Source organism: Leuciscus leuciscus (genome assembly GCF_965113295.1).
Source record: "Leuciscus leuciscus genome assembly, chromosome: 17".
NCBI classification, from domain to species: Eukaryota; Metazoa; Chordata; class Actinopteri; order Cypriniformes; family Leuciscidae; genus Leuciscus; species Leuciscus leuciscus.
The window spans coordinates 33,828,239-33,853,983 of NC_138741.1; the positions used below are offsets into that span (position 1 = coordinate 33,828,239).

General features: G+C 40.1%; 1 protein-coding gene and 1 long non-coding RNA gene across 6 annotated transcripts in view; both read left to right on the forward strand.

Annotated features, from left to right (window-relative positions):
- Positions 1–19,943, forward strand: part of paplna (papilin a, proteoglycan-like sulfated glycoprotein) — a 51,637-nt gene extending 31,694 nt beyond the window's left edge. For 2 of the 3 annotated variants that reach the window (XM_082143409.1, XM_082143410.1), the window contains exons 16-28: positions 418–501; positions 1,256–1,421; positions 1,646–1,733; positions 4,602–4,722; positions 5,333–5,663; positions 8,499–8,657; positions 13,132–13,259; positions 13,587–13,659; positions 13,766–13,906; positions 15,293–15,420; positions 17,135–17,243; positions 17,332–17,507; positions 18,328–19,943. In XM_082143409.1, coding sequence (XP_081999535.1) covers positions 418–501; positions 1,256–1,421; positions 1,646–1,733; positions 4,602–4,722; positions 5,333–5,663; positions 8,499–8,657; positions 13,132–13,259; positions 13,587–13,659; positions 13,766–13,906; positions 15,293–15,420; positions 17,135–17,243; positions 17,332–17,507; positions 18,328–18,500 — 1,877 coding nt within the window. In that variant the 3' untranslated portion in view covers positions 18,501–19,943. The remainder of the gene's footprint in view (positions 1–417; positions 502–1,255; positions 1,422–1,645; positions 1,734–4,601; positions 4,723–5,332; positions 5,664–8,498; positions 8,658–13,131; positions 13,260–13,586; positions 13,660–13,765; positions 13,907–15,292; positions 15,421–17,134; positions 17,244–17,331; positions 17,508–18,327) is intronic. The other variant, XM_082143411.1, reaches the window with a different exon arrangement.
- A 1,316-nt stretch (positions 19,944–21,259) lies between these two features.
- Positions 21,260–25,077, forward strand: LOC309479905. 3 transcript variants are annotated; one of them, XR_014199472.1, is made up of 4 exons: positions 21,260–21,534; positions 22,234–22,782; positions 22,935–23,317; positions 24,365–25,077. It is a non-coding gene; the product is annotated as an uncharacterized lncRNA (long non-coding RNA). The 3 variants fall into 3 exon arrangements; XR_014199474.1 differs by lacking the exon at positions 24,365–25,077 and having other exon boundaries at positions 22,234–22,627; positions 22,706–22,782; positions 22,935–24,358; XR_014199473.1 differs by lacking the exon at positions 24,365–25,077 and having other exon boundaries at positions 22,935–24,358.
- The last annotated feature ends 668 nt before the right edge of the window (positions 25,078–25,745 follow it).

Below are 25,745 nucleotides of genomic sequence, written 5' to 3' on the forward strand. Positions count from 1 at the left end.
TTTACTGACTTATTTAGAGTTTGTTTCTGAAAGATCATGTGACACTGTCTGACACTGGAGTTAATGGTGCTGAAAATGTAGCTTTGCATCACAGGAGTAAATTACATTTGAAAATATATTAAAATAGATAGCAGTTATTTTAAATTGTAAAATCATTTTGCAATATTACTGTTTTTACTATATTTTTGATCAGATAAATGCAGCAAAAGAGACTTCTTTCAAAATCATTAAAAAATTGTATTTATTCCGAACTTTTGACAACTAGTGTAGAGATGTACAGAAGTCTAAAGTGATTAAATGGGTTTGATCCAGATTATTTATTAAGTCTCTCTCTCTCTCTCTCTCTCTCTCTCTCTCTCTCTCTCTCTCTCTCTCTCTCTCTCTCTCGCTCTCTCTGTCATATATTGGTATGAACAGAGGTGCCCAGCATGCAGGACCCGACAGGTTATGATAACACCATTCAGGGCTTCCTGCCGTATGTCCTTGAGGATCCCTCACTAGGTTTGTTTCTGAAATAGTTGGCATCTTTCCATCCATACACAACATGCTTTTTTCTCATTGTAAGGCTGATCTTGATCTGGGGCTGTATAAAACTTCTCAAAAATGCTCTTGAGAATAGGCTTAAGCTTTGACCTAAGTGTCAAAAAATTCTTAGTTAAAAGTAGGACTTGTTTAAGAGCTAGGAGCTATTTATAAAGAAGCTAAAAGCAACTTTCACCAAAGTCTAAGACTGACTCTTAGGTCTTACACTCCTGGGAACAACTCCAGGGAAGCTTGCAATCCTCATAAAAGCAGCTTGCCTTTGCTTCACGGTTTGAAGATCAGTTGGAAAGTCAATGAACTGCCATACAGTAGTGGTCAAAAGTGTTGACCAGCCTTGGAAAATTGATGTTCACACTTTATCAAATATTTTATAAAAATGTGTTAAAGATTTTGTAAGCAGATTGTGCAGACATCATTTTTGGCTTGGATGTCATACAAAGAAATTATGAACACGCAAAAAAAAAACAATTAAATGTTAATAATCTCAATAGGTTTTCCCACCATCACAATTACTACAAAGTATAAACTTTTCTTCTGTCCATTTGACAAATCTGATCAAATTTGTTTAGGATCCTGTAATAAGGTGTTTAAAAGATGCCATTCAAGTGACCCATACATTTTATCAGACACTTTCTGTTTTTATGAAGAAGCTCTTTGTCTGCAGGAAACATATAATAAGGTCCTTGTTATTTTTTATTATCCAACACAACAGAAACTCATCAAAACAATCCAGTCCACAGTCCTCATGGCACAACTCTCCCCCTTCACTGTAGCCAGACTCAATATGGCTGCTGTCCTGATGGAAGTACCCCAGCCAGTGGACCTCAGAGCCAAGGCTGTCCCCAGGACCAAGGCCTAGCATCCTGCACATGGAGCAGGTACACACGGACTTGGATGAGTTTATTACAGACACTAATTGAGAAACATTTATATGTCTGAAACAAAACAATCTGCTGGTTTCTCAATATAATCCCAATCCTATAGAATACAATATTTGTGGCACAATGCTTATTGTCCTACATGGAATAATTTGACTTTAGTAGTTTACAACTATGTGTTTTACCAGAAATGTAATGCAAATGCATATCAACACTTCTTTCAGGTATGGCTGTTGTCATGATGGTGTGACCATTGCCCAAGGCCCCAACAAGGGGGGCTGTCCAGATTCCTGGCCACACTGGTCTCCAGCAGTGAGTATTCCATTTGCTGATATCAAATTTGGCTGGAATGATCCAGAACAGTGTTCCAGCAGCTGTTCCTGTCCAGTTTTTGCCTGTTCCATTTTGTTTCCATTTAGCAAGTGTATTAAGAAGCTCCTTCAGTTTTCATGACAGTAAGCATTATGTGTCCTCAATAGTCAGTGGTGGATGATGGTAGAGGTACACTAACATATTCGGCTCGGCTCTCACAGAGTGCAGTCCTACCTTACTTGCCTGCTCTTTGTGAAATCAACTCAAACTCAAACTTTATTTATAAAGCACTTTCAAAACCACAAGGTAAATCAAAGTGCTGTTTATAGCAAAGGAAACAATTACACAAAACATTACATAAAAGACCAAATTAAAAACAACCAGCCGAATCAGCATACCCAATATAAACTTATTTAAATGTTAACGAAAATAAATGTCTTAAGACTGCTTTTAAAAACATCAGTTGAGTCAGCAGATTCAATTGTAAGTTCCTCAATTGGCCCAACGACGGTCTCCAATGGTGTGGCTGGAAGTTGCCTGTGCATTCTGTCATTTGAAAGAAATTTCAAAGTAATTTTATTCCAATTAAACTTTGATCTGATCACAACCTCAAATTTAGGTTGGAACGCTAATTGATTTTTGGCCATTTATTACACGTTTCTGTGGAATATTTGATTCTGATTGGTTAATCGCACCATCTAGCGGTATGTTATTCCCAGACAAAACAGTCCTGATCACCCGGTCGGGGTTTATTCTGAGATAACAACCAGCTGGATGTACATTATCCCTTACTTACTGTATATAACCATTTATTTAGACATTTGATTATTCTATTTAACTCTTGATGTAACGTAATCTACTAAAGTTAATAATTTCAGAGTAAATCACAATAAGTCACAACAGAATCGTGCTGAGCCTTTTGTAACATTTCTTTAAATACTCAGACAAAGTATGACAAAACAAAACACCCTCCGAATGGGGGAATTAACTAATTAACATTAATCAAGGTCCCAGACCTGGGTAGATTACACCTTACTGGGTACAGAAGGTAATTTACATGATAGACCTTGGAAAAGGGCTCATCCTTCACAGTAAGCAAAGTAGCTCTAAACTTTTAAAACCTTGAGTACCATTTGGGTTACTAATATGGGGATAAGACCATTGGACCATTGTTTGAGACACTTCAAATGATACCAAACATGTATAGTGCTTTATGCAAATTGTTCACATTAAACCATATAGATTTTTGGGTGAGTTTCAGTTGATCAGGGTGATCTCGGTATGTGGAGAAAAGAAAGAGGGGAAGAGAGATTGAAGGGAAAGAAATGTAGATAAGACAATACTGAGGTGTGATATGTAATTTCCAGAAAAGTCCTTTGTTTTCTCAGAGAGTAGCCCTCTCCGAGTCCAGACAGCTCAGTACCAGCATTACACAATCTTCAATGGCAACCCGTTTCACAGTCTAGGAGCTGCAACAGAAAAAGCACAATCACCATTGCATATCAGACTAAATCAAGGAACAGTAAAACAGAGCAGGTCTGGTGAATAAACAGACTTTAGAGGTTTATAAAAAAACTAATTTCACAAAATAACAAATGCTGTAAAATATACTAACTAAATGTCACACAATCCTGTTTCTGACATACACATTTTTATGACGTTGTTATCCCAGCATTCTACAGACAATAGTAAGGTGCATCCATGTCTATGTTTCCCAACATCTCTCTCCCAGTGAGAGACACATTCAAAACAAGACTCATGTGTTGGACTCTATGGAGGGAGAGTTGGAGCCTGAGCAATAGACTGAGGACCTTGACAATAGGGGCCCAGTGAATCAGAGTCACAACACACTTCAAGGCAGGTGTGTTGGAAGTAAATTCTGCAGGAAGGTGGCCTTTCAGAAGCAGGATTGGAAACCCCTGCTCCAGATCATCATATTGCATGGAAAAGTCATGGGTAAACCTTTTTCAGAATATCCCCTGCAGGCCCATACAGGAAGGGGTCCCAATGAGCTGCCATCAGGAAACCATCAAGGTGTAAATTCAGTGGAGTAATGCAAAACTGTACACTCTCCCATTTGGAGTGAAACTAAATAATATGCCACCGAACTACTGAGATCAAACACCCAGAGAACACTTTGGAGGCAGTGCAGCAAGGGAACATGACCTCCCAGATGGACATGGCCCATGAGCAGGGTGATGACATACGTCTTTGGAAGAGAAGTTGCCTGGCAGACAGTGGCTTTAAAGAAAGCAAGCAGCTTGACTGTATGCCAAACAGATCAGCACCAAACCAAAAAACCTACCCCTTAAGATGGTCTCAAATATGTTCTCACCGCATTATTTTTGACCCTTCAAGTTCATGAAAAGATTGGCCTACTGATTTTCGATGTCCAGCAGTCCGTGAGTGAGCTTAGTTTTTCATCAGACTTTTCACTTCCTACTTATGTTCCTCGAGGTCTTGCCCTCCCTGGCTGTAATTATTTTTGTTGGTTCATATTTTTTGTACATATTCTGGAGGTTGATGGCTGTCCACTCTTTGGGGATTTTGAGGAAATAGGTCATGTTGACTTGACAGTCTTGCTCTTTGATTGCGTAGTGTAGAGTTTCTAAGATCTAAGAGATTTCTTTCTTTATTAAATATTATTTTGGGAAAGTTAATTGGCACTACTTTATGGATCTATTGCTTGGAAACCATTTTTGTGGAACTGTAAGTTTCTTTTGTTACCGGGTTACATTTATTATTCAGACTTTATGATATGCTGTTTACATTTGAATTTGGACACATACCCTCTGAAAGATATTCCCTAATGTCTTGCCCTGTCTTTGTCTGTCTGTTTCTTTTGTTTCTTGTATTTTATCTTCAAAGTCAGATACCATACCGTCTGCAACCACAGACTGCCATACATCCACCTACGGTTGCTGCTATGATGGTGTGACGGCAGCTGGTGGTCCTCATGGGGAGGGGTGCTTGAACACCCCCACCAATAGTAAGTCATAATATAGACAAATTGATCATCTCTCTTTCATTTTTAAAATTTAATTAATTAAAAAAAACTATACAAGGGCGGATTAGAACCAAGAGCCTTAGAACAAAAATTCTACCACCAGACTTTTAGGACACATGAACATTAAATGAGGATCTATGTATTTTTTCAATTTTCAAAGGCTCTCGGTACTAACAATATATTGGGTTACAATAGATGTAAGGATGAAACTATCACATTAAACATGAGTTTTCTGTCGATAAATTAAACTCGATGTACTATTGATACCCCCCACACACACACTCCTGTCCCACCCACTTTTTAAAACAAAGTTACGCCAATGGTTGAAGTCAAGAGCAGCTCAGTTGAGTCTGAGGCAAGATCAAGACCAGAAGAAGGGAAAGTCCGAAAGGACCAAGACCAACACCATGAAAATATGAGCAAGACCAAGACATTGAAATACTCAAAGCCAAGGAGCTCTTCTGGTCTTGGTCCTGACTTGGACTTGAATGACCTGGTTGGACCTCAACACTGGTGTTTGAGGAAAGTTACTGACTTTTTTAGAACAGATTATTGTCATATTGCATATGTCTTTTACCCCTCTGCCCCTCAGCACAGCGTTCTCTGTCTTGTGACCTACCCCATATGGTTGGTCCATGCGATCAGTGGACGTCCCGTTACTACTATGACCGCTCTGCCTCACAATGCATGCACTTCTGGTATGGTGGCTGCAATGGCAACAGCAACAACTTCGCCTCGGAGGAGGAATGCCAGAAGATGTGCCTGAGATCGGAGCTAAGCCAGCGGGACCAGGCGCATGTCTTGCAGCACAGTGGACGTCGCTTCCCTGCACGTATCAATCTCAGTTCTAGCAGCGCGACCCATGGGCACCGGGCTCACCGACTGGCCCACAGTGCCATGCAGCAGAGCAGCCCCGCTGCCAGGTAAGATTATCCAACTTGCCCTGGATCACTCTACTCCTCTCCCAGGCCCAATCCCAAGCCCCTGCAAGTTCTCCTTTGCTGTCTGCCCTTTACGCCCTGCTGAAGAGCCAAGAGAGGAGCCCGCAGGACATGCACAGAGACTTACATAGGCGTGTTAAATGCATATGCTTTTTTAGTGAGCATTGCTTCACTAACAGCAGTTCAGCATATGTACACACAGGATCCAAAATTAACTTCAGTCTGCCAGTGGTGAGTGAGAATATCGTAAATATTCTTGATGGTCATGAAGATGACTTTTGTCCTCAATTGTATCACACGCACCATCATATACAAGTTAGATTGGTCTATCAGTAAAAAGGCATTTTTAATTTTATTTGGTGGCTTAATGTGAGGAATATTCCATATATGTGGCATCATTTGGAGTAGTGGAGATAAAGTAAAACTTGAAGCATCCTAGATAAATGTATGATCATTAAACTTCAATATTTGTATGTCTTTGATTGGAATCACTCGCAATCAGCGAGTATTATACTATCATTCATAGAGTTCGACTTTAACCAGGTGTGATGTTAAGTTCCTAAAATGTTACTGGCCACCTAGAAAGTTTTTGTTACCAGAGTTAATTTTGGACCCTATGTACACACTCATAACATTATCTAAAACACATTTGTCTGGCAATTCTAATGCAATGTAATGCCATTTGATGTATTATGACTTGCCTCACGCTTCTTAATCATACTAATCTACTGCATCAACATACGCTCTCCCTATAGAAGTTGACAGCCGTCACTGTGATGTGTTGGACAATGCTGTGCTTTCGGGACTGGTTTATTTGCCCTGACTCAGACTGTTAACCTCCTTTCTCTGATGCTTTTAGTTTTGTTTAGTTACGTTTAGTTTACCTCCCCTTCCCATCCCCAGGTTTGTGTGTGGTACATGATTTCATTAGTGTGATTAATAAAATCTGCTGTGGGGTCCCAGTCATCCTTGACTATCTCTCTGTGTCTCTCCCAAATCCTGCCCTTACAAATTAGCTGTATGTTGATACAAGTAGACTGTAAATGTGTGAAACAGAATGTTGTAGAGTAGAACACTTCACCTTTAGGGCCCTGATATACTCACGATGAAGTTCTTTTTGGTTCTTTGCTTAGGGGTAAAAAGAAGCTTGAAATACCTGCTGCACACTTTCCTCTCAAAATAACAAAATAAACATAAACAAAAATGACATTGGTGAGAAAACAGCAGTTAAGAAAGCATCTGATCATAGCGATGTGGATTTGTTTGCACCAGCTCTGCAATTCAGCTCTCCAGTAAAGTCACATCACGTTTATTACAGGGCACTTTATATAATAGACTGCTTTAAAGCAGCAGCTTTACAGTATTAAACATGAAAAATCAGGGTTGTTTTAAATTAGTATTACAACTTATGTTTCTACTATAAAACAGCTCTCCAGTGTGCTCATGTTTTTACTTGCATCTGACCTTGACAAACTGAAAAGAAGAAATTAACTGGAGAAGGTTTACACCTCAAAGAAGGCGGAGTCTCAGAGCCACACCCACCTATTATGTGTTTATCAGCCAGAGCAAACATTTCCAGAGAGTTCCCATTGGCAAGCTGTTCTGAACTCCTGAAACAAACTCAAAACAAACTTCATTTGGGCCTGATTTTGTTCGAAATGACGTCAAGCAAGTTGCAAGTATATCGGGGCCTTTATGCTTGCTCTGATTTCGCCAAGTGTTCATGGATCAACATCCTTGTTGGTCCTGGAACAAAATTCCAATCAACCAATCAGATTTAGGGGTGACGTTGGGGCCTGATCAACTTGCTCATCAACCAAATAATTTCCTCTGAATGTTCCAGGGCCAACAATACATGTTGAACTGTTTAACTGCATTTTATTTATTTCCCCATCCTAATGCTAACACCAAGTCCTTAATATAATAAATCATCAAGTAATAAAGTACATTTCTTCCATGTTACAAGTAATTCTAGTCATCATGTTTACGTCCCTGAAGAGAACTTCCGCAAGGCAACATCACTGATTTCACAAAGGCTGTTGAAGTAATCAAATGGTTCAAACAATGACTGTGAGGAAGTAATTTTGTTGTTTCTGACCATCTTATCCTGAGAGTCTAAAACTTGATGCAACTTACTAAAGACCTTACCCCGGCTTCTAAAACCTTAATTTTCTCGTCTGTTTGTATTTTTATGGATTTTTTTAAAACATACAACACTAAGCAGTATACATGAAACAAGGCACAAAAATGCAATATTGAACTGTTTTGCCACAAACAATTATTTTGCTGTCGCTCTCTCTGCATAACTGAAACCTTTTTTTTGCGCCTAACTGAGAGTAAGGACAGAAGATTTAGGGGCCATTTACACGATACTGTTTTCAACTAAAAACTGAAAAGTTTTTATGAATTTTAGCCGTTCATTTACATAACAATGGTGTTTTTGATCCTTTCCGTCTGTATAGGTTGGAAACTGTTTGAGTTCTCCAGCCTCTTCCTGTGGTCTCGTTTGATTGTATTGTCAGCATGTTGGGCTGGTGTTCTTTTGGGATCCTGTATTCCAGCTGTAGCCCGGTCAAGGCTGATCTTTATGCTTGCTGTGGTGACTGCAACAAATGCTTTGCTGTTCCCAATAGTACAGCATAAAGTCATATGTTCTCTTCTCTTTCTTTCTTTCTTTCTTTCTTTCTTTCTTTCTTTCTTTCTTTCTTTCTGCATGTCTATCTGTCTCTACCCCATCCCTTCTGTCTCTGTTCCCTCCATTCTCTGTTTCTGTACCTGTGTCTATTTCCTCTTGCTCTCTGTACTGATTTACTTCAGTTGGACAGCTGTAGGTGTGAGTATAGACAAGACGGATCCCTCCACGGTGGAGGGGCTGGTTGGTCAGCAGGTAGTATTGCCCTGCAGGGTGACCCCACGGCCCTCCTCCACTGTGGTTGTCGAGTGGAGACGCGACGGCGTCCTAGTTGACCTCGCCAGGTGAGTACCTGCATAATTTGATATTTAAGCAGCTTGTAAACACTTTATCACTCTAAAAAATGTAAATAACCTGTTAAACATGAAAATATTGTGCAATCATTTAAGATAATTTCTGCTTAAAGGTGCTCTAAGTGATGCCGGGAGTGTTGACATTCGAATTGTTGTCAAACAAAACGGAGGCTAGCTAGACCCTCCCTCCTCCTCATCCCGTCTCCTCCCTCATCCCCTCCCTTCCGGCATAAAGGAAAGTCAAAGTAGTCACTAAAAACAAAGTTAAGTTTTACTGATACTTCATTCAATGTGTAATGTCACCAAATTAGATAAATGCTTTTATATATTGCAGAACAAAATGCAGAAAAATAGAAACATTGTCTTAAAATCGTTTCGCCACCTGAGGTTATAACTATAACGTTAGCTCCCATAGGACGCAATAATAGCAAGATAACGTTAGCTTCGCGTTTCCCAGTGAGCATAAACAACGGCGGCGGCGTAAACAAATTTAGTCAAAGTTGTCAATAGCCTATAAATGAACATTCAAATCCATAACAAACAGTGGGTGAAAACAATCATTCACACAAATTGTCGCCCTACTGTGAATTTCCTTGACCATTTACAATAGAGATTGATCGCTAGCTGAAACATATATGTTGTATTTACCAAAGCTAACGCTGACTGCATAGTTCTAGCTAATTACATCCTTGTGTTGCTTTGGCGAACATGAACGTCAATTTAGAAAGAAAAATGGATTTACCTGTTCTGCAAAAACAGAGCAACTGAATGTCGGATTGGAAGCCCTTCTGCTGGCGGAGTTCTCGCCACCTTTCGAGGGTTTTTCTGATGTAAATTCTGGACTTTGCGCGTTCCTTATCCTTGTCCCTTATCCTTGTCCCTCTTCTTTGCAATTTGTTCATCGGAATGTCGTCTCTTTAGTCGTGTGTCGGCCATAATTCAAACTTCCCTCTTCATGCTTCTCTCTCCTCCACACACCCCCTTCATGTGCACGCGCACTAACCCCCAAACCACACCCCTCAAATACTTCTTGTCCGTGATTGGCTGGAACACTGTTTGTTGTGTTTCGTGGTGCGGGTGAGCCCAGTTTGTTTTTGTTGCCGTTTGTGGAGCCTGTGGTGTCTACAGAGACCGCGTTTTTTTACAGTGTGTTCAGAGGACAGGCAGCTAGCGGATAGTGAGGAGATGTTTGCTGTATGTGACAAAAAATGTTTTGGCCTAAAAAACACGTGACATCACTTAGAGCACCTTTAAATAGAACCTTTTTGCAAATATCACATACAGTGCTGGGTAGTAATTAATTACATGTAATCTGGATTACATAATCATGTCCCAAAAATTAAGTAATTGTAACCAGATTATATAAAATTTTAAATGCTCAATCAGATTAGTTACTGATTTATTGATTACATTATTATATTTTGATATATAGCTGTGAAATACTATGTCTTCATCATATCCAGTGAGGATACCACCATATCCACTATTGTTTTTGAAAATCTGGACAAAAAATATTTCAAAAACCTGGAAGACCTTGGCCGTTTATTGCGATTGCTTCCCAAACTTGGACTCCCCAATTTTTTTGTCAGCCGAACCCGTTTGATCTAAGATATTTACTTTAAGTACCGCTGAGATACTAATATTACAGAGGTTACTTTCAGGGCAAATGAGCCCTGCATATGCACTGAGGTTACAACTTGTAATCATGGTTCCCTGAAAAGGGAACAAGACGCTGTGTTGAAAGTTTACGGTGCTATGGGAACGCCTCTGCATGATTGCGTCTTGAGGCACATGTGAAATCACGTGTACCTAGACCAAACAATGAAAGCTTCTGATAGGACGAAGCAAGGCAATCACAGGCACGTCGAAAGTATGGCAGGGTGACGCAGCATCTCATTACCTCTTCAGGGAACCATGGTTACAGTCATAACCTGAGACGTTCCCTTTCAAGGAAGTTTACAACGCTATGGGAACATTTATACCCACTCTGCTGTACTGACAAGTGCCTGTCTTGTGTGAAATCAAGCAAGCACAACTAAGACAGAAACATCTGGGACCTGGGAACCCTGTGGACATACACATCTAATGTCCTGACTGGGCAAAGCAGATTCAACTTCTCCTAGTCCGACATCTGAAAGGCAAGCCTGCAGAATGCCTGCAACACAGTAGATCTTGCCACATTAGTGGGGACATTGGGAACATAACCTTGTCTAGGGTGAAGGAAGGCCTTCACCATGCCTGGTGCAAACTCCAAACACAGAGCGGATACGTGATAGCAAGAGGAAATAAAGCTTTCAGAGTCAGACATTTTTCTGGAACCTCGTCAATAGGCTCAAAGGGAGCTGCTGATAAGCCTTCCCAGACCATGGCCAAATCCCAGGCCGGCACCCTCTTGTAAGTTGCAGGCTTCAGCCTCAAAATACCACAGATGAAACGAGATACCAATTGGTCTCTCCCCAAAGACACACCACCCAAAGCAGTGTGGTAAGGATCTATGAGCTCCACATACCTTTAAAGGCGAGGGGGATAACCCTGCAGAGAACCGTTCCTGCAGGAACTCCATCACTGTACCAATCGGGCAGTTAACTAGGTCCAGCTGACGATTCCCGCACCATGACGTTAATACTTTCCACTTCAGGGCATACAGTTCCCTCGTGGATGGAGCTCTGGAGTGAAGAATGATCTCAACAATCTTGGTTAAGAAATATGAGTTGGGCCCCCTCAGAGGCCACACCCACAGCTTCCATAACTCTGGGCGAGGGTGCAGGATGTCTGCTCCCTGATTTAGGTGCCCAGGGATATGTGCTTCTCTCTGGGAGATCCTCTCACAGGAGGATCTGGTGTGCCAGTTTGCAAAGTGTTCTTGTTCCATAACCAGAGCCTGCTCAGGGCCCTCCATAGTGGGCAGGACCCCACTGAAATGGAGTGGACGAGAGCCGAATTGAACCTCTTCAAAGGTTGTCAGTCTCCCAGTGCCACTACGTTTCCGGACAGACACAGGGATACCGTGTAAGCTTTCCCTGCCAAATCTAAAGTTATTCTGACCTGCTTGGATGGAAGGCTCAGGGCCTTAAGGGGCGATGCTGTATCAGGGTAGAGATAGCTCGCAAGCTTCTGCTTCCACCTGTGTTCTTTCAACCCCAGGATATAAGAAAAGTTTGAAACCTGGGGGCCGAAGACATGGGATGAGAATGGCTTCCTCCATTATCTCGACACGTCTGTGTGGAGGTCGAGAAAAAATATCAGGCCCAGACGAATGTCCTGCCTCTTGGCCGGCCAAACAATGCTGAGTCTGGCCACGGCACGAGTGACAACCTCTACCAACTCCTCATAAATAGGTGATTGAGGTGACGAGTCCTCGAAATCTCCTGGCTCAATGCTCAGCACATCAACCTCAGAGGAGGAAGATAGCTGAAGCACCGGGCCCTCACTCTGGGTGGCAGAAACAGCAGAGCTGCTTCCAAACCTAGAGAGAGAATGCTGGACCTCACGGGTGAAGGCAGAGAAAAGACAGAGCCCGTCTCTAACCCCTCCACGAGGTCCATCTGCGAACCCCATTATCTCAACGCCGTTGTGCCTCAGCAAAAGCGGGAGCCCCCTCGAGAGCTAACTGTGCATGCGCCATTCCCAAACAAACTACACATCGTGTGTATACCTGCCGATTAGAAGTCTACATGGGTCCAAAAACCCGAAGAGACCCATAATGTTCTACACAGAACCGACCCGGGTAGACACAGACCCGACTGGACACAATTGTCACATATTCCACACTCAATTGCTATTAACAAGTCAATAAACCAGTTGTAAACTGGTAAACAAAAGCAGTGCTGACTGACTCTGATCACGGCCGGGTGTTCTCCAAGTCCGATGAACTCTGGTATTCCACACAATCTTAAACAGACCCGGGACCCGAAGTAATAGATTGGGACCCGACCCGGACCAGCTGACCATTTAAAATATAGACCCGAACCCGTACAGGTCCCAGGGTCGGATCCCGGGTCCTCGGGTCTCAGTTGCTCAGTGTAGACCTCTTTGTAGATGCTCATGTAGTAAGGTCAGGGAGGAACACACAATTTAAATTACTGTTTGCTCACCATTTTTAATATATATAGTGCTTTTTGGACAGACAATACTAAATATGACTTTGTTTGGTCTGAGTGTGCTTCATAGCTTCCTGGTCAAGACGTCAACTGCCTATGACACTCCTTCATGCCATTGGACACGTGCTTCAAGACGCAATCATGTAGAGGCGTTCCCATAGTTAAAAAAATTCAGACGCAGCGTGAGTTCCCTTGAAAGGGAACATGTAATGCACATATAATCGAATATGAGAGTAGGATTACAATGTTTATATAAACAAAACTTTCAGAATCTGCAATCAGATTGGATTCTCGGATTGAAGACTGTAGCTCAACTACATACAAACCTGTAGTAGCTTGCTTAAAACTGTGCATTGATAATTTAGGCATCAGCTGCAGTCAGATGGCTCTCTGTTGGTGGGTCCCATCACATTGCAGGACTCTGGATGGTTTCTGTGTGTGGCCACAAAAGACCGTGAGAGAGATCACCGCTACATTTACCTGTCTGTCTCAGGTTAGCTCTAACCTATCTGTTTATTTACTTACTTATCATTTATACTTCATTTGATGCTTGCAACCGTCACTATAACTATTAAACGCAGGGTTAATGATTTAAACAAACCCTTGAACTATTAATCATTAATGCTGAGAGTGCTATTACTTTTTCTTAGCTTTTTTCTTACTGGATAACATTTTACCTAGTGTCTGATAATATAATATATAATAACATCTTTTGACTTGGGCCAGTGAGACCCACCTAGCAACCACCCACAATACAACAACACAATAGATTTTTTTTTTTTCTTACACAAGGAATATTTTATTTCACTACCAAATACAGGAACATCCCAGAATGGTGCAGGAATATCAGAGGTGGATTCTTCACAATCTTTCACATCACATTCATCTTCCAGGTACAAGACATCAATCATTAAATGACACACTGTTGGTGCGATTATGCAGCACATATTCTCAATCATACTTGCATTACTCATCATGGCCCTTGTTTTGTTTTTTCAGGTTCAACATTGACCATTCGTCACTGGTTGAGGCTCGAGCAGGTCAGACAGCCAAACTGCAGTGCGCAGTGCTGCCGGTCTCTGCCATGCATGCGGTCACCATTCACTGGAGCAGAGCTGGACAGCCACTCAACTCACTCAGGTATCTTCATCTTCATTTCTGTTCAGAGCGTTCTAAAGCAGCATCCTACCCTCCTTACGGAACCTTATTAGTGAATGACTTGGAACGCTAAAATTATGCAGCTGCTCTCTGTGTCATACAAATAGCAAAGTGCACAAGACAAGAGTTCATAATCGACTCTAATTGATTCCGCTGTTATTATATTAATTAGCTTAAAAACTACAAAGAACACCCAAATATATAAAAATAAAATAAAAAAACAACACTGCAATAATTTGCATTTCAATTAGTGCCATTAATATACTGTTAGAGTTTTTGTTAATACCTTTAATTAGTTAATTGATTAATTGAATTTATTGAATTAATGAATTGAATTTATATTTTCTGTTTTCTTTTCAATTTAAGTAACATTTTAAGTAATTTTGTTGTGTTTTGTCATTTTTATAAAAAAATGTATTCAAACTATAGTTTTATTTAGTTTTAGTTAACTTAGTTTTAAAGGGGTAGTTGAATATGATTTCACTTTTCTAACTTTAGTTAGTGTGTAATGTTGCTGTTTGAGCATAAACAACATCTGCAAAGTTACAACGCTCAAAGTTCAAAGCAAAGGGAGATCTTTTATTTTAAAGAAATTGCTTTTTGAAGAACTACTTTAAGAACTGGTCGGGACTACATGACATTCCTCCTAAAATGTACATAAACCCCGCCCCCAGGAACATGATTTATAGATTATCATGACAGAATATGCTAATCAAGGACTAGAAGATAACAACACATAAACTACATAAATTCACCAACTAACCATTCAGAAATGTTGTCTACATGTTGTCCCTTCTTCTTGAGTCTCATAAAAAGGCTAAAAGTTTTTGAAATTTCCAGTGCATGTCTGTGTGAGCTCTTAAAGCTCCGCCCTCAGTGCCGGGAGCAGCAGCTCATTTGCATTTAAAGGAACAGACACAAAAACGGTGCATTTTTGCTCACCCTCAAAATTGACAACTTTAACATGCTATATAAAAATATCTGTAGGGCATTTTGAGCTAAAACTCCACATACACACTAGAGACATTAGAGACTTATTTTACATCTTGTGAAAAGGGCATTATACCACCCCTTTAATTATTTGGTTAATAGTTAATAGTTAATTATCAACTATTGATATCAACTATCAATAAGAAATGTTGCCTTAGCATCTAGCTTAAATAAAGTAAGTTTATGTTTTTTATTTGGGATTTTATTTCAGTTAATGTTAATAAAAATGTTTTTTATGGGTTTAGTTTTAGTTTGTGGTATTCAAGGAAATGCATTATCAACTTTTTTCACTGCAGTGCATTCTGGGATTTCCTTCTCTGTGGTCAGTTATTTTTCTGTGACATCTAATGAGACGTTGAGTGTTGTCTCCTAATACAGGCATTCTCAGCACTCTGATGGCACGTTAATGATTAACCAGCTGACGTCAGATGATTCAGGGGTTTACACCTGCACAGTCACGGACACCCAGAAGTTTGAAGAACGTCAAATCCAGCTCAAGGTTTTTGGTGTGTTTTATATTCTCTATTTTTGTGTATTTGAATAATAAGCACCATATTAGGGCTGCATGATTTGGAGGAAAATCTAATTGCAATTTTGATTTAAAATATGATTAAAAAAAAAGGTTTGTTGTGATTGTTTGCTGGGCCAGAATTGTATGGTTTTATGTCAACTTGGCTATATTGTTATTATTATCATTACTTTTAGTATTTAAGAAAACTAATCAAAATAATTTTATTTTACATTACAAATGTATGTCTTTGTTTTCAAACATTAAACCATTAAACTTTAATTTCGAGGGAAAACCGCAGGAGCCCTTAAAGCTTCTCTTTTGTTGATAAGTGCTTCTCATTACAAATATGTAATGTTTGGTGCATGTTTTGTTCCCAAATGCACATTAAATCGACTCAAACTGTGACTCAAAAGCATTTACTGTGAAACGAGACGCTGAAAACATTGGCGGATCATGAGCTGCTTGTGTGTAAATGAAGTGCTGCTCTTCACTCTGAAACACGCAGCGCATGGATTTATTCAGTTAGATCGCAACCTCTTCTATTTAAAGGAATACTTCAGGATTTAGCATTAAGCTTTGTATTACTAGAAAACCTGTAGTATTTTCGAATTACCGTGCTTTCCTCCCTCATATCCCCCTGAGACGAGAGATTTATGTATTTTTTGTCTGGAAAAAATCCTCCGATGACGCAAAAATCGTCATTTTGCGTCATCGGAGGATTTTCTGGCCAGAGGCTAAAGACTACAGCCAGTAGATGGCGTTGTTCCGCATGTTTTCAGGCCGCCCATAGAGGGTGGGATCTCACTCACAGAATGTACACACAGTGTCAGCCGTCTTTCTTTGGAAGCTAAGCTAGCAGGCTCTTGTTCTGTGGAGAAAGCTGAGTAGTAGGAGAAAGCTGAGTAGTAGGAGAAAGCTGAGTAGTAGGGGTTACCATCCTCTTTTTCCCGGACTTGTCCGGCGGGCGAGATCGTTCAAAATGTCCGGGATTCGGCTTTTGCTTTCTGCAGTCGCCATTCATTGTTTACATGCACACCTTTTGTTTCTATCTAACTGAATTCATTCCGATTGGTGAATCTGAATGTAGTGTTTACATGAACGCTAAACAAGTGATCGGTTGATGTGCGTTTTAACATTGCTAAGAAAATTCCCGCTCCTCCGTGAGAGATACGAGACCTGTGCGTCTCAGTAATGACGCCACCGGCCTCGCGTCGTTCTCCCACAGCCCTCAGCCTCGTCCTGCTCGCCACAGTAAACATGATGAATGGCGTGTAGAACGCAAAAGCCGAATCCCGGACATTTTGGGCGATCTCGAAATCCCTTGCAAACTCATCATGGAGTCTCAAATAGTAGCCAAGCCTTGTTTTCAACTGCGCTCTCTTACCGGTAGGCGTGGCTTGGGAGTGGCCTCCAAGGGCAGCGAAGCAAGTGCATTCTGGGAGTTGTTGTCTTTCATCCACATAAGCCAAAAATACATTTTCTGGCTTTTCTCAGTCTAGAAAGCTCCAAATTCAAAAATTTCTTCACATTTCTTCTACATAAATTACCTATTTTAAATACACATTCATCTTTCCGGAGGTGAAGTATCCCTTTAATAAACGCACTAAAACATATCAAGAGTTTGGTCCTATTTTGATCAATGACGCAGCCCTTCAACATACAGTTTCCGGCCTCTGCTGTGTGCTTGTAATGTTTTCCTTTTTCTTTAGGGGACCTCAGGATCACCAAAGCCCCCACAGACACCGATGTGCCGCAGGGCAGCACTGCTCAACTGCCCTGTGTAGTAACAGGAGAAAATGTGAAGGTTGGCTGGTCAAGGTCAGTTCAGAGAACACGGTTTGTATTTAAGTGTGAATAAAGCCTACATTGTACATCTAACATGACAGCACCTCATCTCTCTGGACAGGAATGGTGTGCCAGTGCGACCCGACGGACTTCGTGTGCACGTGTCGGCAGACGGGACGCTCATACTAAATAATGTCCAGTCAATGGATGAGGGGACGTACACCTGCAATGCTTACACTGGGACGTACTCCGTCAGTGCAGCGGCTGAAGTACGACTGGCCAAATCCCCTCAACAAGGTCTGTGAAGTGAAGAGAACGCGAGATGACAAAAGCTGCATTTCCATTACAGATTTGCGCAATACTTTTGCGATATTTTCTAAATGTCGATAAAAAACAACTGCGAAATGACGGCATTTCCAATAACCGATGTCATGCGACTAAACGTCTCATGATAAGTCATTCCAAAAATCATGGCAACGGATGTTGGTAGGTTTATGTATATCTCAGCCGCCGCACTAGCCATTATTATTAATGGATAGAGACTAGGTGTGTATCCAAGCTTTAATGGCAAGGAAAGACCCTTATACTTGTGAGCGGCACATATGAGGTGTTTCTGGGTGTTTCTCCCTCATTTCTGCTTCAAGCTCTTGACAAATTGTGGCATTTCTTTGTGGTTTAGAATCCAGTATTCCCATGATACTTTTGTTTTTTATGAGTTTAATGAAGAACTCTGTCTCGTCTTCTGTCCAAACACACCGCACCATCTTTAAAGAATGATCGACTGTTACGTACATCAGCTGACCGGTAAATGGCCAAAAACTGTTTCCATTGCAGTTTTACGAAATATTCCTTTTTCGAATTGCCTGAAAAACCACCTCATGTGAGGGTAAAAACTTTTTTGCGGGAGTTTTTGTGTTACTGACGTGTTTCCATTGGGCGTATTTTCAATTTTCAATTTCGCAATTTGAAGGGTAATGGAAACGCGGCTAAAGAAAAGCTGATCTGCAAGTTTTCCACATTTGCAGAGTAGCCATAATAAGCATTTGCTATGCGGACATCCTCATCTTATGATCACGCATTTTAATTTGTTCGATTTTGTGTCTCTCTCTCTCTGTAGACTTGGACGGGAGTCAGGGCTTGCCAGCGGACTGTGTGGATCAGCCTGAGTTGGCGAACTGTAAGCTGATAGTGTACGCGCGACTGTGCTCCAGCCAGTATTACTCCAGTTTCTGCTGCTCCAGCTGTGCCACATACGCCAGGGACAAAGACAGACCTAGGCAAATCAGATAGGTCATGTGCAATGAATCCAGCAGCCTCATTGGTCTATTCAAACTCACCTCATGATTAACATCAGGATCACCGGCTCAGATCAACACTGACCTCAGATCTGCAGCTAGTGTCAGACTGAACTTCACTAAGTCAAACTGATGCATCCAGTATTCCAGCCTCATTCAGATCAGAGTTTATTTATCTTTGTAATGTACAGTATCTCTGTGTCCATTTTATTGTGTAACTTTTTATAAATGAATGTTCAGGATTATTAACACTGTAAACACAGAGATATCAGTCTCTGGAGTTATATAGTGGATTAGAATATACTAGCAGTTGGAAGAAAACTGATAACATACAACTTTGATAGGAAACCCTTTCATGTACTTTAAATGTGTAGATTGTAGAGATGCACCGAAATTTAGGCAACCTAAAATATTTAATGAAAATTAGTTTTAAACATGTCAGCTGTGAGAACACTGTGCTGTTTTCTGTTGATCCTTCAACACAATTATTTGTTGCCCGTCTCCCATCCAATAACCACAGTAAGCTCTGTGCTGTGTTACTTGTGATATGAAACAAAGTCTGATCTTTCAAATTCTGTCAAATGTATCATGAAATTCAAACAATAAATGTGGTTTTGATGCTCTTAAATGTGGCGTGACAGATCGCCGTAGCGCCTCAGTTCAAGCGGCACGTGAACCGATCATCTCTTCCTCTTTACTACTAGTTACAGAACCAAATAAATATGAATAAAGGAGTTTTGAAAGATACAGTCCAACTTTAATCATGTCTCATGTAATCACTGAATTAGTGTTTCAACCGCAGAAAGACAACAATAAAATAGCTTGTAAACATTATGTCACGGAACATCACATTTACCTCAGAAAAGCCATTCAATGACCATCAAATCGATAGTCACTTTGTAAAAAATAAAGAATTAATTAATTAATAAAGAATCAAAAATAATTCTAGAGGACCATTTTGATAAATATATTCACTATATTAAATATTCTTCTTTATATTTTATATTCTGTATATTTTTACTTAACCTGATATATTTTCATTACAGCCACCATTTAAATTGTTTATATTTTAACAACTGTAACGGTCACCAGCTGGAGTGCCCTTGAGAGCCACCTGAGGGCACTCCACATAAGACTATTATCACTCACAAACTACATTTCCCATAACTCACTGCTCGGACTCATCATCACTTATCACTGATCACATTCACCTGTACCTCATTCACTGATTGCATTCACCTGTCACATCATCCTGTTAGTCTCAGTCTATTTATACCATGTTTATTCAGTCACTCACCGCGAAGTCTTGTTAAGTGTTACACTGCATTTCTGAGCGTTTCCCTGGTTTTCTTGTTTCTTGGTTTTTGATATCTTGCCCTGTTCCCTGGATTACTCTCTTGCCTCTGGTCCCTGCCTGTTTGTTTGTTTTGTTTCTTTCTTTGTTTTGACTGCCTACCTGTGTATGACCCACCCTAGCCTGTACATTGAATTACGCCTCTGGATTTCCCCAGCCAATAAAGCTGCATTTGGATCTAACCTTCGTGTCTTGGAGCAGTTCGTGACAACAACGAATTGGAGTAGGCTATAAACATTAGTTATATCAATAAAAAAGTTGATATAAAACTTCCATGACAAACTGCAATTTAAATGTTTATATACAACTCAGTTTATATGTGAGTGTTAATTGTTCAATATATTTGATTGATTAATTAATTGACTAATAGACAAATTTGAATTTTGGTTTTAAAACTTTAATTTCAGTTTCAGTGTTTCGGTAAAAAATAATTTCGATGCATCTCTAGTTTGATTTTTGTAAGGAAAATGTGAGTTTAAAATTCTGTTTAAATATTAATGCCAAAAATGTCAATTAAGTGATACACAGAGAAACACAGGGATTTTCCTCTGTCTACCATGAAGGATGTCTGGACAGAAGGCTGGGATTGGTTGGGTTTCCTGTGCAGCTGTTCTCATTACATCCGTCGATCGCTCATTTACTTGTTTGTTTTGATCATTTTGCTATTTAATACCCATGATAACTCTGTTGAATGAAGAAATAAACATTTAGACCTTGTAAATACAAAATGTTTGTGGACATCATTATATGTAGATACAGTACGATACTCACACGGAAAAAAAATATTTTGCCAAGACCCTGTAAGACCCGTGGTTATAAAATTACAACATCACTTTTAGCTCTTCCAAAAATACATCAGCAAATTTTTTTTTTTTTTTTTTTTTTTTTGAAAGACCACATTTACACAGTCAATGGGTCCTATTGTTTAGCCTCACAATGCCATTGGATAGTAAATATGTATATAGGTCATGCCACAACTCATACAACCTTTCCTGGAAGCGTATCTCCTTGTGTCATTGGACTGGATATCTCAACATTGAAGTAAGTAACCCCCCCCCCCCCAAAAAAATATATAGCCTATATATGTGTGTGTGTGTATATATATATATATATATATATAGTGATTGAATGTCTAGCTCATGTAAATCTTTTGTTATTGTGGAATGCATGCATCAAATTCGATTTTTAGCTTATGTCTTTGTTGTAATTTTACAACGTTGGGAGAGAATGGTAGTCAAACTAGCTTGTGCACCTTGCACATTACATGGAGGCATTGAACTTCTCAAATGTTCACATATAGGAAAAATACTATATTAATGTTAATGACCCGTAGAAGCAGTTTTTGTAAAAATAGGCTAAAGAATGCGTCATAACCACGCGACTCTCTGGGGGGACGTGGAGGCATAAAGTCTATGTAAAAGTCCGATAAAGTCAAGGGAGAAGCACATAGAGAGTCCATAAAAGCAACGGAACAAAGTATTTCAACACGTTTTTTGTGGAATTGTAAATAATTCGGTATGTGGCAAGTGTAAACATATGAAGTAACATTCATCTTCCTTGATTTACTTCAATTTACTTGTTGCTAGCATATTTTCCGTCGTGCGAACATGGCTTGCTGTGTAACATACATGTGTTCTAAGAGACAAGTCTCTTCTTCCAAGTTAAGCTTTTTCAGGTAAGTCCACTGTCTCCATCAGTATAATGCAAGATTATGATTATTTGAATCATCATTATATAGGCCTAAGCAGAGGTGTAAAGAGTGCCTACCTCTAAATCAAGGTAGACACAACAGCCTTATAAACGTCTACAAACTCCCAGTTAAGCTCAAGTGCACAAAAAGGCTATTAAGTAAACCAATATCATACAAAAAGACCTTGTCAATATAGAGGATATCTAAAATAATGTTAATTAAAATGAACTAGTCATGGTCTACTTGCACTGGATGTGCTGGTTTCGGCCTCATCAGCAGCTGCAGTCATGACCTCATCTCCAAAATCAAACACCTGTGATTCAGAAACCAAGCACAAAAACTAAGTGTACTGCAAGTGATATACCACAACAACAGGTTTATTTTAAATGAATGGCTGCAACAATAAAATATTTGTCAATATAGGGAGTGTATGTACATAATGTGTGTGTTTGTGCACAATGTGTGTGTTTGTGCATGCGCACGTGTGCGTTTGTGTGTGCATGTTTGTACGTGCACATTCATATGGATTCTCAACTGAGGAGGGGGGTAGTGAGATCATTTTAGGGTAGCATGGCATGCAGATTCTTTGAGAAAGAAAAACCCCATCACTCCTCATCCTTTTGGTTTAATATCCATTAAATTCATTTTCTTGAACAATGTGATATGTTTTTTTTTTCTTGTCAGGTTCCCCTTCAATGATAAAGACAGGTTGCTGCAGTGGATACACAATGTCAAGAGAAAGAGCTGGACATCAAACAAGCATTCTCCTGCTCACACTTGCTTTGCTTAGAGCCCGCATCAACGGGGCAGAAGCATTTGCTGAATAAACCTGACTTTACATATGTTCAGTTGTCATGCTTCTCACTTGCTGTGAGAAACCTGCCTTTACATGAGAAAAACCTGCAAGTAACATATTTTTGTTCGCTGTTACTCAAATGCTATCAACAAATTACATGAAGTTTTAAGGTTAAACTGTTATTATACAGTACGTTCTGTTCAAATGTTCAGTTGTTTCAGTGTTGTCTGTTTGTGGCGTTTGTCTTGTCCTCTACCCACTCTGAGCCGGCACCTTGACGTGGTGAGTGGGCTTCTAACTAAGCCAGGCTAGATGTTCAGAGTTAAAGCCAAGATGCTGGTCATCCTTTCTCTTTTTCAGACATGCTGGTGGTTCCTGGAAGTATGAAACAACTTTTAACTCAGATTGAGGACAGTGAAGAGCAGCACACATACAAAGTTAAGATTATTCACTTGGCTGTTAATACAGTAGTTTACTGTATTATATGCTTTTCTAGCCAACATGTTTACAGCCACCTATCAGACCAAAGCAATTAAGTGAGTTGAATTATTTTCTCAGCTATGTTATTATGATGTCATTGCTATTACAGGTGTAATAGATCCTGGTGAACTTCTAGCGCTGCAGCATCGAGAGCATCTTCACCGATTGTGTCACAGTATGGTATGGGAACAGCTATGCCTCTGACCGGGACACACTGCAGAGGGGGGTGAAAACTGCCCAACGCATCACTGCTTCCTCACACCCCTCCATCAAGGCCATCCAGGGCAAGCGATGCTCGAGTAAGGCGCACAGCATCACCAAAGACTGATCTCACCTCAACCAGACTGTTCACCCCATTCTCCTCCAGGATGCGTTACAGGTCTCTATGCACCCGGACCAGCAGGTTCAGAGGAAGCCCACCGACACCTCCTTGCCTGTGCCTGATGAGCTGAACCACGTCCATGGGGCTGCTCTGACAGGGGCAACAAGGAGGTAGCCATCAACGTCGTGCCCCCCTCCCCCTTTACACACTACTCTTACAATGTTACTGTTATTACACTGCACATATCTATACATACTGTACATATCTGTCTATATTGTTCATACTGCATATCCATGTGTTCTGCTCTTATAATGCGACTGTTAATACACTGCACATATCCTTACTGTAAACCATACCATTAGGTTAACTGTGTACTACTGTCTACACTGCACTGTCATTTATTGTTTATACTACACTACCTGTCTATACTGTACTTTTTTTGCACTTCTGGTTAGACACTAACTGCATTGAATTGTCTCTGTACTTGTACTCTACATTATGACAATAAAGATAAATCTAATCTACTCTAAAGGTGTCTTGACACCTCCCTTATTAATATTCACTGTGTAGGACACTGACTTTGAATATATATCATTACGAAGTTCTAAAACATAAGTAATAAATCCACATGACATTTCTGTCAAAGCATGTCTACTTGAAGTGTCTACTGTGTGTTTCGATAAGAAATATTGAATCATTTGGTTTATACATTTTGCTTTATTAAAACCATAAACACAAATAAAAACAATAAAAAATAAAAGTAATAATAAAAAAATCCCTGTCCCCTCTCTAGCTACATTCGTCGTGGGGAAGAAAAGAGAGAGGCCATGGGGTGGATGGCTAGGGTGATAAATAATGGCACGGAGGGGAGAAAGGGTGTTATGTCTACTAATGTGATAATGTATTAAAGTAAAGAAAAAAGGCACATACACAAACCCAAAAGAATTTCACATTCTTCAACTGTTTCATGTTTAAAACATGTTGAGAGGTTTAATCCAGCATCACCCCTACTGGATTAAGACTCTCAAGCCTTCAGCTAAATTATTAAAAAAAATATCCTTACCCATAGTGGATAAATGAACTTCGTCCCTAAGAAACAGTTGAGGCTTGTTAAATACAATTTGAGGGTGATGCACGATACCCCCCTGCATTCCCAAGACAAAGGTAGCCATGACACTGTTCACCCATTTACGGGACTTGTCAATTTTCCCCGGAAGGCCCGATCTCCACCGACGTCTCTGGGTGATGTCAGACAGCACGATGACCATCTGAGGGAAACGCCGATAGAGATGTTGCAGATCCTGCTTCATTGCTGCGATGAGATCGATGCTCTTCCTGCATCCCAAGCCGTTCCCGCCGCAGTGAATCAGCAGGACATCCGGGGCTGCTCTTCCTCTAAGGGACCGGTAGAAGAAAGGAAGGAGTCCGTGCCATCGAAGTCCACCCCAGCCAAACCAGTGAACCTTGACCCCTATGGTCTCTCTGGCCCTCTCTTCCCCACGACGAATGTAACTGCTGCCCATGATCCAAATCACTGGACCTGTTAATAGCATACAGCAATCACAATCAAAACATTGTTTTGTCAGTACACATATTTTAACACACACAAGTAACTTGTGTCGGCCATTGATTTCTTTCTATCCAAACAAAACAGAAAAAAATTATATGCAGATTAGGGGTGACCCCGAATAGTCGAAGATTCGATGCTTAAAAAAATTTTTTTTTTGCATGTGAAATGTAAATCCTGTCTGCAGTGTGGACTTTCTGGAGTTATTAATGTTATTTCTTAGTTTTATTGATCCAAAATGTTTTTATACATTTTCTTCTATATCTTTGTGTGATTTTCTGTACATCGCGGCTTTGAAATGTTAAAGCCCCGCCCCCATACACATGATTCGACTATTAGTCGACTATAGGCAAGACTTGTCGACTATGAAAATTCATAGTCGGGGACACTCCTAACACCCCCTTATATACAATAAAACACAAATGAATTGCTCTTATCTCTTCATTGAAATAATAATATGACAGTATAGGTATTACACAAGGGTAATTTATTATTTTATTCTCTCTTACGGTCAATGTGTTGCTTTCAATATTTGACTTTAATCTAAATTACACTATAGCTACTTGGCTTACCTTTGTCGTTAGGCATGGTGTAGTGCCACTTCAGTCCAGCTATTAGTATTTGAACCTATGAGGAAAGAAAAATGAAAAGGGCAACCATTAGTTATAGATGTTATGGGTGACATTTGTTATTGTCCATCTATTATCTATATGTTATTTAACAGGCCAAAGCAGACGCTTTTGTCCAAAGAGATTTACTGAATAACTTTTTTATATGACTGATTCGTCCATTTCTCTTGTGATGTAGATAACAGTTAACGCCATTGTGTGGTTATATTCGGCGACCATTAACGTTATACAACATCATGTGCATCAATTAACCAGAGGTGGGTAGAGTATCCAAGAACTGTACTCAAGTAAAAGTACAAGTACTTATAGAAATATTTACTCAAAGTAAAAGTAATAATCTATATATATATATATATATATGAAGACTTCAGATGCAAAAGCCTCTGAGTGCCATCTGAAACT